This window comes from Aphis gossypii, chromosome 2 (genome assembly GCF_020184175.1).
Source record: "Aphis gossypii isolate Hap1 chromosome 2, ASM2018417v2, whole genome shotgun sequence".
NCBI classification, from domain to species: domain Eukaryota; kingdom Metazoa; phylum Arthropoda; class Insecta; order Hemiptera; family Aphididae; genus Aphis; species Aphis gossypii.
Genome location: NC_065531.1, coordinates 72,899,253 through 72,914,150, shown reverse-complemented (window position 1 = coordinate 72,914,150; position 14,898 = coordinate 72,899,253). Strand labels below are relative to the sequence as shown.

The window sequence follows — 14,898 nt, the reverse complement described above, 5'->3', positions numbered from 1 at the left end:
CATAATATTACGCACGCTTAATACGGATTGTATAATGTATTAACTATCTGGTTTAAAGGTATTTACAGTATATATAAGGAAATTAATTTCTATGAATATTCTAACGTAATTTCAAAATAACAGAAAGCATTAGCAGAGTTATGTTAATACATCCACATCTCGAAGAGTGAACATTTAATCTTTTATACTCTAAACGGTATAACTGCGAAATAAAAATAAATAACAATAAACTTCTTATGTGGTCGGTGTGGAAAGAAAGATAAAACAAAATTGCATGCGGTATCTATGACGGCAACACGTGTAAAAAAAACGTAGATCGCCGCCACCTCATATTTTATATTTACAGCATATGAGTTTTTTTTCTTCAGCTCCATGGAGATTAATAACGATATATTAATTTATTTTTTAGATATTAAAATATTTTTAAAAATTTGAATTTTATTTTTATCGCCAAGCAAAATTTTTCCCTAAAATTTTTTCTTAAAAAAATAAATTATCATGGACAAAAAAATAGATTATGTAAGTTTATTGAATACCACGCGTAAGTTAAAACATACAGTCGATGAACTGATCAACAAAAATCAAAACGAATTAGGTATAAATAATTTATAATATTGTCAACAAATGCATTTTATTATTGTTTAATATTGTTTACATTTTTATCGCATTATGTTATAAAATTTTATTTATTAGACATTCTAGAGATAAAGCGTTTGCGAAAATCAATTGAAAAAATGGTTAAAAAATATTCATCGGATAAAAAAGTCAATAACGTTCAACAATTGACAAACAATTGCAGTAACTTTGGTGAAAATATCACAAAATCCAATGTAAAGCACAACACACATTTAATTGATGATGATTATTATTAATTTGAATAGATTTCGTACAAAATGCACAATAATTATAAGAATAAAAAATATTTAATATAGTAAATCATAATACAATATAATATTTAAATTTAAATTTAAAATAATATATTACCTAAATAGTATAAAGGTATTAAAATTATATTAATACAATATTATTAATATGTCGTGTATAACTGTAAAAAAAAAAACAGATAAAAGAAATTATTGACGTTTCTTCGTGTTTTTGCGATGAAATGGATACAATGAAAAGTAATTTAGAGCAAAAAATGGAAGATAATGAAGAGTGTCAAAATGTAACAAATGAAGACAATACTAAGTAAATATATATATATATATATATTTGCTAACTGATCATTCATTTTGTAGATAACTTAATAGTTTTGAATTTTAAAACGAAACACATAAATAACAATGATTACAGATTATTATATTTTATAGTAAACGACAAAACGATTTAAACAAAAAATGTGAATCACAATTGAAATTTTACAAAGAATACGTTACCGAATTAGAATACCGCTTAAAGGGATTTATCAAGTATATGATAGAAGGACAGCGATCGAAAAAGAAACACTTAAAGGTACGATAGAAGCTTTTCTCAACTAATATAATATAAATATAGTTTATTATTTTTTTTCGCATATAAAACGTATAAATAGATTATACCAGTTTTTTTTTTACCTGACTTTTGATAATGCAAGCGTAGAGGGAAATTCACCTTAAGTCGACCATAGAAAAAATAAAAAGGAATGAGTGCTATTACAAGGCTACAGTACAAAGGTTGTCAGGAAAATTGGATTATGCGAATAAAAAATCGGAAGAACGTCAAAAGTGGATCGACGGTGTGGTGTCTCAAGTCGAGTTAGCACCGTTTTCACATATTATTATGATACCCACACTTAAATAAATGATACATTGTTATTTTATCGTTTTAAAAACATTACATTTTAAATATAATTATACAAATATATATTATAGGATATAAATATGAAACTGCAATGAAAAGTGATTTATTACAACAATGAGAATTGGTAGCTATTGATTCTGCTATAATACAATTCTTTAAATTTTTATGAGATAAAATGTGTACTAAATGTTTCATCTTTTAAACATATGGACTTAAATACATATTTATTTTAAATTAACCAACGATTGATAAAATAGCTCAAACTGTACTGTAAGAAATAGTTAAAAGTATACAATAACACATAACAAATACATTACTAGTTCTGACAAGAATCTAGTGGGCTATAGTCTATGTTTATATTTCATAAAAAACACTTTAAGAACTGTAGTGACATTACAGTTTTAAACGATTTCTTAAATAAAATAAAAGTGATTTAAATTACTATTAATTTATAAGCCCACAACAAACGTGTTTTTATAATCAATTACAATTATTGAAACCATTATAATTGAATTATTTGACTGGGCTTAGTTCACTCGTGAATATATATATACATCATTTAAATATAATTTATTATGATATTATTGACGTTTTGATTTCGTAACTCTGTTTTTATTTTCACCTACGTTTTTGACGTAAAGAAAATTCAGGTGTTTCTCTGAAAATATCGCGAAGAATTCGGCAGATCTAGCAGAATTGTTATCGTCGTTCGCGGTCGATCTGTCAGTGTCCAACCAGCTGCGGCATTCGGAAGTTACGTCAGCAGAGGTGGCGTGCGACGACCAAGACAGGGTGTCAAATCCATCCGGATCTTCCGAGATTGTAGACAAAAGCGCTTCCGGCTGTAGTCAGCCTACGGGGGTGGCGACGCCGGCCTCGGTGGCGGTCGTCACCGAAACTTTTCTACAACCGATGTCGCACAGCACGCCAATACGGGACGTCCCGTCCTGTCACAATTGCCGATGTAGTTTTTCAACGAGCGACGACTCCAACGACGAAAGTGAAGACGACGACCATCCGGTGAACGGTTTTTTTTTTGTTTAATATATTTTATGCCCCTATCCCATTCAACCCCGTTATCACACCTCTTGCGCATTATATTATAATATATTAATTTAATATATATTATTTTCAAAGTCGTTCTGTCGACGATAATAACAATAAAAAAAATATTTACAAATTATAATAATATTAATAATAATAATAATAACTTTTAAAGTCGGCATGCCTCTAAACGGCCGCCATAAAATTCGAACGACCTAGAAACGACGAATCGCGTCACCGGTGTTAGAAACTTTTCCAGAGGTCGCGAAAGAGCACCAAAACGAACAACAGCGGGACGGAAACGATATCCTATATTGGTAGATCGAAGTTCACTAGTGAGTATAATAAATATAGTTGTATCACGTTGATCGGCCGTACAGTGTTATATGCATGTTATATTACTCCAGATAATAATTTTGTAAATGTTGTTGAATTTATCAAATGACAAATGTTCATAAATAAAAGTTTTTGTTTATTAACTAATTTATTTTATGTATTATTTTAATACTGAAAATTAAATAATAGCTTGGATACTTGAAACAATAATAAAAATAGTATAAATTGTAATTTTATGAAAGTATAAAAACTAATTATTGTTTTAATGACAAATTTTTAAATAATACCATGAATATCTAATGAATGATTTTGTTATCCTTATTTAGATTGAACTGAACTATAACCATGCAAATTCTAAGTTTTTTCGAGGATGCCAATGAAGTTAAAATCGCTCAAAATTAAAGAGTGGAATATTTTTATTTTTTTGATGTATTAATATATAAGACACTTAATTAAGTTGATTTCTTTAATATAAATTAAGAAATTTTACAACACACTTATATTGTACAAAAATGTGTATTTAGTACACTTTGAATTATTATAATAAGCATTTGATTGAAATGGTTAATAAAAAATATGGTTTTTCTTATTTACAAATAAGTACTATTAATAGAGTTCTATTGATTAGTGTGTATATCTATATTCCAAAGAAACTAAATTCTATATATTTATCTTGTCAATACTTGCATACTTGTGTCTCTAAACAGTGTTTACTATGTGCTTAGCATAGATGCTACAATATATTATATTGTAATGAAAAATATTAAGTATTAAAATCTCAATTTTCTCAATATTTTCCTAGAAATTTTATAAAATTTTCTATTTAACTCATACAATATAACATTGTGTCTATAATAATATAATAATATTATAACATACTACAATGCAATGCATTTAGATGGAACGTTGGAAATGGTTGGAATTTAATGCGGTGAACCACGTTTGCAGCAGCAACCGTCTAAGCTCCACGAAACACCAATCATAAGTGCACACGAGTTTCAAATAAAACTAACCGGACGGATAAAATATCCTTAAAGAAGGTGTATAATATAGATATATTATTATATATAGCGTGTCGCGTGACGTGACATTTACTATAAAACTGCTGCTGTAAAATACAGATTTTCGTACATTTACATCGGCTCACTCGTCATAATATTATTATCATATATTGGCACACTCAAGAAGACATAATATTGTATACGGTACACATATAATATAATTCATTGTGCATTTTTTATTTATTTTTATACATATAGGCACACGCCTTGGCAACATACTACTGTGAAAGGCGTCGGTTTGATACTTATCTGTGCACATCGATGAATCAAGAGTCGAATATAATATTTACACTGTTGGCATTTATGCAGTTCTATTCGGTGTTTGATATACGTTTTCCCATTCGTTTCCATATCACGTCTTTTTCACGTTATTTTCACCCCTTCTCGCACCTTATACCGATGCAGTTGGCGTAATGCGCATGCGGCCGATATATGATATAATATAATAATTTAATTTACGTGACCAGGGCATGCTTAGAGAGAACATCAATATCATATTATAGTATTTTACCAGGTGCAATGTTATTATTATTATCATTATTGTGTTAATAAATAATTATTTTAAAACGTGTTATTGAATTAAACGATCAACAGACACTGGTATATCAATATTAATTAAAATTTGCCAGATAGCGAATTGATTAAATATTTTTCTTAGTCATAAGCCAATAGCCATAACCTATAACCACTTGTAACCATTATGATAAATATAATAGACTTTTACGATCATAGAACAGTGTATAGTTATTAAGTATAAGGGAGTGATGTCCTATCCACTTGAATATATAATATCAATGGCCGATGTTCATAGTAACTCATTTAAGATCTTTTCAAAACGCGTTTTCATTTATTTTCTTGTATGTAAAATAATTATTTTGTTCAAGAATTAAAATAACGTCTTTCGCTAACTTTTTGGTTGTTGTTATTATTATTATTATTTTTTTTTCTTAAACAGATTCAATTGTGCGTGAGGAGTATTGTTGTCGTTGAAATGGGTGGTGTTCGAAGAATCATTCACGAAATGTTACGAAAGAGAATTGTGAAGCGTTTGAAATATTTTAGGAAGTGTAATTAAGAAAATATTAAAATAAAATGATTTTGCTTATACAAGTTTAATTAATTTAAATTATTTCTCTAACAATGCGCATGTTTTTCTTTATTTATAAAATATGCACAATCACAATAAAATTCTATTTAAATAAAATTAATAATTGAAAATTGATATAATATAATGTACATTTATAATTGTAGTTTATAGAAACAAAAAACGAAGTAGAAATTCATCGAAATATTAAATATATTTATAACATTTTTTTTTTATTATTATTTTTTAAAATAATAAAATAATATACTATATTGATAAACGGCAAAGAAATTATTATATTTTATTATCTTAAAATACAGTGGTGAAGTATGATGTTATAATTGTATTACCTGGATTATTATTTTTTTGTAACGTTTCTAAAACAATAATAAGTAATTATACCTACTTGACGAGAATAAGAAAACTAATACGTGTTCATGTACAACTACAGTATACCTACATAAAATAATCGATAAAAATAATTATTTGATTTATGTTTAGTCAAATATGGAGCGATAGCTAATTTATATAATACCTATACAAGATATGCTTTTCATACAGTCAACAGAAAATAAATTAAAGTTTTCGTAAGAATGATATCTACTACTTTTATATTATTATTACATTATAAACAGTTGTTTAAAATGAAAGGCATTTTTTTTTTTTGATTTGAATTAATCAAATTTCTAAACAACTTATACAACTTCACAAGAGAAGTTTTCTGTAGTTTTGACCTTTATGGGTTAGCCTTTTATTAAAGTATGTTGTTAGATGTTAAGTAAAAAGTGAAAGCATACCTTCATGTTATAATATACACGTGCCGTATCATGTAAAAGTCAGCAGTTAACAAAAGTTATTTACCTATATTACAGTATACAGATGAGTGATGGCTATCGCATTTCACATTAAAATTGTTTAATAACAATAATATATGTATAAAAAAAGTTTGGTATCAACTATCAATATAGAATTTATAGTTATTTTGTTAACATCCATGATTAATGTGACTGTCGTATTTCAATATGAATATTATTTACAGTTTACTTAATTCATTATAATTGATGGTTTATTATTATTATTTTTAAGTAGGTAATAAAAAGAAAAAAATATTAATAAATTGTATTTAAACCTAGTTAGAAATTTATTGCAAATGTATTTTATAACCCTTATTAGTTTATGGTTATAGTTAAAATATATTTTGTATAATATGATTAAAAAATATTATAATATATTTTATTTTGTTTAAGTCGGAATTCAAAATATAAATGTTTCAATGTTTTCAATAAATCAATAGTAAAAAAAAAAAAAATCACAAATTTAAAATCAATAAGAAATTAATGATTATATGGATTAGAGATTTTGTTTGAGGATACAATAATTTTTGATTTTCTCAGACGATTTAAACAATTAACATCGCATACTTACTTAGTATTGATCGTTGAGCAATAATTATTTTAGTTGAAAATGTAATGAATTATAATATTATGTAATATTATACCTCAGAAAATGTTGATGGTTTATATTTCCTAGAAGGTTTAAACTTTAAAGTATATTTACGTATATCGTTCAAATAACTATTGTGTAGTTATCTAGTATTAATAAATTACATAATATACTTTATCGTTGAGCTACTGAGACTACCTCATTGATTTTTAAATAATCTGTAACGTGTAGCGTAACCGCGATGGTAGCATAAAGTATACGGTTTAAAATCTACAATATAGGTACATGTGAATTGAAAACGTTTAAGTGAAATTCATGTAATGTTCTTCTGACATTGAGTCGAATATGTACGTCCGTAAGTATAATATACAAATTTATAACTTTATATTGTATATATCGGTGTAAGGTGTATACAATAAATTATGCGATTATAGTAAAAAATAAGTCAAATCCTTCGATATCTTTATTTTTCACGGAATAGGAAAAATCCTCTTGACGATTCGTACACATGCGTATATATATATTAATATTTTATAAATAGTGCATGTATATTGTATATCGAATAACGCATAGAACGTATTAAATATTTTATAACTCGACCTTTTCCCCTATGTTCTCAGTTATGGAAATCTTCTACCATGCGTAGCATATTATTATATGGTGAATCACCAAGCAAGCTCACTCTACATTATCAAATTCTTGAGATTTATGCTTATTACGGAGTGCCTTGTGACGAAACACACTTTTATTTTTCAAATTGAACTTCCTTTCACATTTACTGTAAATTGTTTAATGGATTATATTTTCTGAAGAAAATTTTTTTGTACCTAATTCAAATTTAGTTCAAATGCGTTGTTTATTAATAAGTTGTAATTCAACTGTTTACCTATATTAATAATAATATTTATTTTTTAAAAATGATTTCAAAAAAAAAAAAAATAAATAAATACAAACCATGATAAAATATTGAATTTAATATTTATCATGCTTAGATACTTTGACCATTTTTGTAAATTATTAATCCTGATAGATTAATATAAGTCTCTCATTTTTTCAGATCACTATATTTTCCAAACCATTATTACTGATCTATAATCATTAGTACACAAAGTTAAATGTCTCAAAAATGACTCGTTAGATTTTCTGGTGTTTAAATATATTTAAAAATGTTAATTGCTAAATCATTAACAGTAAAAAAGAGGAGTGTTTTCATTTGTATTTATGTATATTCAAATATTTAAAAAATCAGATTTTGGATAACTGTATTATTGAAGAAAAAAGGAAAAAGCTTTCTTAGTGAATCACTTTGTTTACACATTAAAATAAAACCACAGAATTTTGTAATATTCACATTATTATATGTTGTACAAAATGTAATAATTTCCATATAACATATTTTACAAGAAACTATTTGTTTAATTAAAATAAATAATATTAAGTTGTATATACCACCGATAAAGTACGTGTACCTACATTTGACTGTCGTTTCTCCATTTCTCAAGCTTGGCTTGAATTTCAAAATATATAATTTCATAGCCTACTCACACTGTTAAATATCAAATTCTGTTTTATATATGTTTTCATAACCTTGTAAAATATCTAAAGCTCCGTTAGATATATGTTATATAGTAATATAGTATGGTATTCTTATCTTAAAAACTACACCTGAAACTAGCTGAGGCGTTGTGCAGTCAGCAATCATAGTTTTAAAGGTGTGAAAAATTATATGTGCTGGAGTGGGAGAAATTTAACTCTATTATACATTTTAAATAAAAGATTATCCGCAGATATCTATTACGATTTTTCAATAATTGTCAATATTTTTATTATACAGTATTATTTGTTCGTTTATAGTAATTTTACATTTCAAATATTTACATCACAATCATAACTTTAAAGGTAACGGGTCTAACTCACGTGTTATAATATAAATAAATAAATAAATATAAATGTATATAATAATATATATTTTATAAATTATTTTGTATAGACTAGATTGAAAATTAAAATGAATAATTAATATGTATGTATTTTGATATAATCTTTAACAATAATAATAATAAAAAAAAAATATAATAATAACAAATTATTACAATATAATAATATAATTTACCTTAAAAACTCATAATATAATTACATAAAAAAAAAAAAAAAAAACATTAATTACAATAATGGGAATATTGCGTATTATAACAGTTCTTATTATTTTAAACGTTATACAATATTCCTTGATATAATTAATCGACGATGGACTAGATAATAATATGATAAAAAATGATAGTTTTTTCATTGTTTCAACATAATACATATTTATAGGTAATATATACACGATACAGTAAATCAATGAAGTTAATAGATATAATAAATTACAATAACAACAGAGTTTTAAAAATATTCATCGATGACTTTCATAGTTATACAAACTTATTGACAAAAATTAAAAACTTAATTAATGAATATTATTTCTAATTAATTAATGAACATTTGGCTTAATTTATTCCTTCAAACTTTCAATAAAATATTTTTTTTTTTTTTTTTTACTATATTTTTTGTTTTAATCAATAATAATTTAAATATAAGATACAACAGCAAAACCAAATGATCAAATTAAATGGCTTTTAACATTGTAAATATATTTTCATCTGTAAATCAATAAATATTGAACAATTTATAATTATAATTGATGAGTATTAAAAAAAAAAAAAAAAAGTTTTCTAATTATCGAATTATTCATACACATTAAAAAAAATTAATTATTTTAAAGAAATTAATATTATAATTTGAGTATACAATACAAGTATATATTTTTCTTATTATCGCTTGAAGTTCATAATACACATAGTTTTAATAAAAAATAAACACATTTAAGGATATTTTGGTTGGTAACATGTTTTTTATAATTATGAAAATATGCAAAACCATTGTATACTACACGATTTAAAATATAATTATTTCTTGATAGTGTCATGTTAAAATTAAAATCAAATATATAGGATCAACCGATACCAAACCATATTAAATAAAACAGATTTATAGTATAGTAACAGTATCTATTAAGCATAATGTTGTTAAAATTATTATTATTATGGAATACATATTATATTAACATATATTTGTATTATTTTTTTTATTTGATCTAAATAAACAAAAACATAAAATTCGATTTTATAAATATTTTTATTTTATTTTTTTTCAATATTTATTCTTAAATAGAAATATTTAGTAATATTTTAGGGTTAAGAGATTTAAATTTTGATAATTGCAGTCATTATTATATTATTAAAACATTAAATTATAACATGGTGTTATTATTTCACTAAAATCCAGCAATATTTTGCTTCGGCAAAATATATAATTGTAATCAAAGATAAACTTTATTATCTATTCTTTGAGCAAAAATTACCAGTTATCTAAAACCATATAACACAATTCTGATAAAATATTAATTGGATAGTCTAAACACGTATGGAAATATATACATGCACTAATAATAAATTATGTATAATATTTACGTTACAAAACAAAGTTTAGTTGTTCGAATATGGTGATTTTTACTAACATTTTTTTCTAAAAAAACTAAATTAAAATCAAAGAGAATTTAGTAAAAAGATATGATCAATATAAATACGCATCCCATAAGCATTTTATTTTTTGACAAAATATGATGACTAATTGATATGAAAATATTAAAATTGCATGCATGTTTATTAATATTTTATATCTAACTACATTGAAAAAACAACCAGAATTTTCAATAATAACTTAGAAATACTTAAACTTAAAACACAACATATGGTAGATAATGCATTTAAATTAATTTATTAAAACCAAACATATTATCTTTATAATATATGAATGTTGTAAATGACTTAGAATGTATGAGTAAGATATGATTTTCAATGTATTTTTCCTTTTTATTTAATTTCTGACACAATGATTTTCAAGCTATAAATATGTTTTAATTATATATTATTTTTCAAAAATTATTTTGTTATTATGGAATTTTTATTGTTTTTAAGAGATTTTTAAATTTAAATGTTGATTTTTTCATCTAATTTTACGAATGTGATAAAAAATTAATTTTCAAATTTTTGTTTAAAATTGAATCATAATATATAATATGAGTCAAACTTTTTTTTTTTTTAAACAATCAATCAATTAATTGTTTTTATAAAATATAACAACAGTTAAATTATATTAAAAATTAAACCAAATAATATTTTAAATGCATGTTTTAGAGAGTTTTGAGATTTCAGGTCATAAGTGTATTTTTAAGGAAATTTTTCAGTTCATTAATATGTTAGACCTACTTATGAATTAAGTATTATTAGATATTGCTACATGTTTATTGAATTCAAAGTATTTAGGATGATAGTTGTTTTTATTTTTAAATTGTATTCCTCAACTACGTTTTAATTATTAAAATCAAGAAAATAATTTAAAAAAATAAAAATGTCATTATAAATGTTTCCAAGATGCTCAAAAAGTATGGCACTTATTTATTATTAGCATTTTTATGAAGAAAATCAAAAATAGAATAATTACAACTGAGAGTGAAAAATATGAATAGAATTTTTAATCTGATTTTATTTGTCAACTTTCATTGTATTTTTAAATATCTTATTATTTGTGTTGTAGTTGTTATAACGTTATAATTTATTTTAAATATACAAACAATTCTCACTTTTCTAGCTTTATACAAATTAAAAATAATTATATTTTAAGGTAAGTTATGTGTTTGTTATTTTCTCAGAATTCATTTTAGCAGGTTGGATAATTATTATTTTAATTAAACCTTTATAATATGTTTAGACTTGAGAATAGTGTTTTGACATTTTGAAATAGAAATAATTGAAAAATTATATGGTTTTCAGGTTCATTTTTTTTTTTTAGGAAGTGCTGTAATGAGGTTTGTGTATGTATATTATACATATATGATTTTATGATTTTTCTTTAAAAAATAAAATATTAAATACTTGATTTTGCAAGTAAAATATTACGAATTACATTTTTATATAGGTACAACAAATTATTCATATAATATAAACAAAACACTATTATCTAATACTAAATTTTAAAAAAATGAACACTTTACGAAAAACAAATACTTGTATAAAATATGTATCTACAAAAAAAAATAAAGAAAAGAGATAAGATTTTATTGTAATTTGACTAATTATTATAAAAATTGAAAACTTATGGCATAATGATAACAGTTGTATTATATTAATATGGCATTAACGAACCTAAATAGCATTTTGACGATCTTGGCGTTAGTCATTTAAATTTCTCTTAGTACCTATTTAAACGTATTATTTTAATGGATATTCAGTCATGAATGTATACAATAATAGGTTTACACGTTTTAACCACGGATGGAAATGTATATTATTTTTGTTTAATAATTGTAAAAATAGAGTTTATAAATGATAAGTAAAAGTAAAAGGCGATAATAGTCGAAACCTAACGTTACGGTAGTTAACTACGATGTAATAACTAATTTATTACTAGAATAAAATAAATAAGATGATCGTCGTCGTCCTTACCGGTTTAATGACACGTGAGCTAGCTGGTTCGTTATATTTTATTATTATTGTCACCGTGAATATAATGATATTAAAATATTGAGATAAATTAAGTATTAATATGGAGGTCTAGTATAAGGCAAAAGTTCGTGTCTGTCAGTGACTTGCGTACAATTACGAAAATTTCGTTTTACCGTCATATATTATAAAAAGTTAATGTTAGTTAATGTTTCGGTAATTTTATTAAAACTTTCATACTTATACATAAAATATGTATTATACAAATCTGTTTTTAATTTTAATATTAAAGTTAATAGCGCTCGTAATTTTATTTAAACTTATTATTATTAAGACACTGTAACAGATGTTATACAGGCACATACATATAATATTCACAGTTTTTTGTCAATGCCCATAGCTTCAAAAATAGAATATAGTTATTTGTATTTGCTATTGAAATATTTTTAATTTATCTTTGCTGTCTTCTCTTTTTTCACGAATATATATTATTGTCGATTTTTACTCCTCGTCCCTATGATAATAGTTATACCAATAATAGTATTGGTTATAATAATATTATGACAATAATAATTTAATAATAATAATAATAATACAAATATTAATGATACGATAATATAATAATAATATTTTACAGGAAGTGACTGCGAATGAACACTTCGTATACAACTACAGGCGACAGCTGCGGCGCTCGTTCGCGTCACTTGCCGCAGGCGTGCGTGGCGAAGCTCTTGCCGGTGCCGTCGGCCACGGGTCAAGTACCTATCCGCATAAGTTTTTTGAACGCCTTTCGGAACTCCGGGTTGAATATCGTGTAGATCACGGGGTTGACGAAGCTGTTCATGTAGCCCAGCCATGTGGTCAGTATGAACATCCGGACGCCGGGCGAACACTCCTTGTCCATTTTGTGGCAGATCGCGTCCAGTATGTTGCACGTGAAGAACGGCACCCAACAGAACAGAAATACACCTGAAACACGAAACGGTATTAGCTATATTAATATTATCATGTGTGGATACATCCCAAGTTGAACTTAAGTGAATTTTTTGATTTTTTTTTTTTTAGTAAAATTATTGAAATATATTTTTACTAAATAAATAAAATATTTATAGTGTTCATCTACAGATTTCCGAACACTGGTATTTCGATGGTTCGAAGTCAACTGCGTTATAATAAAATACATTCATCACTCCATTCAGAATCTAATACAAAAAGTATTTTTGTATGGTATTTAGAATTTGAGTAATTTTTACCACTAACTTTTCTATAAGACCGATTTTTTTTTTTTTTTTATGACGAATTAAATTGAATAGGCTTGCAAGCGAACTCATTAGTTTTTTATTCACTTTAATCATACGATTAAGAGAGTTAAGATCAGTGATACAAATATAAAGATTCACTAAAAAGAAAAAAAATCTGTAGTACTTAATATTCAAACACCTATCCTTTATATGAACTCTACTATACATACTATATAATATATTAATTGTTATAACTAATAATCTACCTACTTCAAATCATAATTATTTTATGGTTTCTGTAATTATATTTATCATAATAGTTATAAATTACTATATAACGAACAAGTTTCTTTTAAAAAAATACAGTAAAAAATAAACTTTGTTTGAAATGAAAAATGAAATATACCTACCATAGCTATAATAATTATTTTAGAATAACTGCTGAACTGACATAGAAATTAATAATACTATTGTAATTAGTTCAAAGACTTATTTTTATTGATGTTTAAGTTGCTAACTCTGAAATAACTTGAAAAATGTGTTACAAAAATATCAATATTTTTATAATATTTATACTATACATTAAATATATATTTACGTCAAAAATGAGGAAGATCATGACTTCATTTAAAAAAAACTATTAACTTTTAAGGACATCGATTTTTTGTTAATTATTCATATTTCTAACAAGTAATAAGAAATTAAATAATGTAGTATGATTTACATTCTTCATGGCAAAATTATTGTTTTTAACATTTTTTTTTTTGATAAAAATTATTAAGAAAAACGCAATCAAAAAATAATTATAAATTAAAAAAAATATCGTTAAGAAATTATTTGTTTTTTTATTGATGACATACATTTGTTGAATAGGTAATTCTGTATTTTAATTTAAAAAATCCCAAAGTGATTTTAAAGGTTTAAATAATATTTTGTTTGGATTTTAAATGTGAGTTATGTAATATTGCATAAAAAGCAGAAGTCATTAATGTTACAAACAAACAATTTAATAAATAAATAATAATAAAACACTACGATTAAATAGTTTAATATAGTTGAGCGTTATTATAATTATTTATAAGTTATAAATTATAAATGTAGTTAAAATATATTTATTATTTATACGAAATGAAAATCATATGAAAACAAAAATAAAGTGTGTGTGCCCGCAGATTTCTTATACAAAGGGCATGTTGCCATGTTTATACATACATCACTAAACAGCAAACGTGTTTATGCTTTTTTATCCTTTAAGACGATGCCCGCATGTATTGTTTCTGTCTTAAGTATACAACGCAGTAAATCTTATGTTTACAATAACCAATTTTACTTTGTTGTTTTTAAAATTGGAGTGAATCAATATTTAT

At 24.4% G+C, this 14,898-nt stretch overlaps 2 protein-coding genes across 2 annotated transcripts in view; one reads left to right on the top strand and one right to left on the bottom strand.

Annotated features, from left to right (window-relative positions):
* Positions 1-345: 345 nt before the first annotated feature.
* LOC114124854 (uncharacterized) lies at positions 346-3,615 on the top strand. Its single transcript, XM_050200449.1, has 8 exons — positions 346-595; positions 694-830; positions 1,064-1,188; positions 1,311-1,452; positions 1,579-1,733; positions 2,421-2,799; positions 2,999-3,158; positions 3,486-3,615. The coding sequence occupies exons 1-7, from the start codon at positions 499-501 to the stop codon at positions 3,011-3,013; spliced, it is 1,050 nt and encodes a 349-aa protein (XP_050056406.1). The 5' UTR covers positions 346-498; the 3' UTR covers positions 3,014-3,158; positions 3,486-3,615.
* Positions 3,616-8,002: 4,387 nt separating this feature from the next.
* The window catches only part of LOC114125896 (dopamine D2-like receptor), a 251,374-nt gene continuing 244,478 nt past the window's right edge, over positions 8,003-14,898 (bottom strand). The window contains exon 8 of the mRNA XM_050199398.1: positions 8,003-13,259. Within this exon, the coding sequence (XP_050055355.1) occupies positions 13,045-13,259 (215 nt within the window). The 3' untranslated portion in view covers positions 8,003-13,044. The remainder of the gene's footprint in view (positions 13,260-14,898) is intronic.

Coding starts and splice junctions, on each gene's coding strand:
- LOC114124854 (XM_050200449.1), top strand. CDS start 499: ATGGACAAAAAAATAGATTATGTAAGTTTATTGAATACCACGCGTAAG. Junction 831..1,063: donor AAAATATCACAAAATCCAAT/GTAAAGCACAAC, acceptor AAAAAAAAACAG/ATAAAAGAAATTATTGACGT. Junction 1,189..1,310: donor ACAAATGAAGACAATACTAA/GTAAATATATAT, acceptor TATATTTTATAG/TAAACGACAAAACGATTTAA.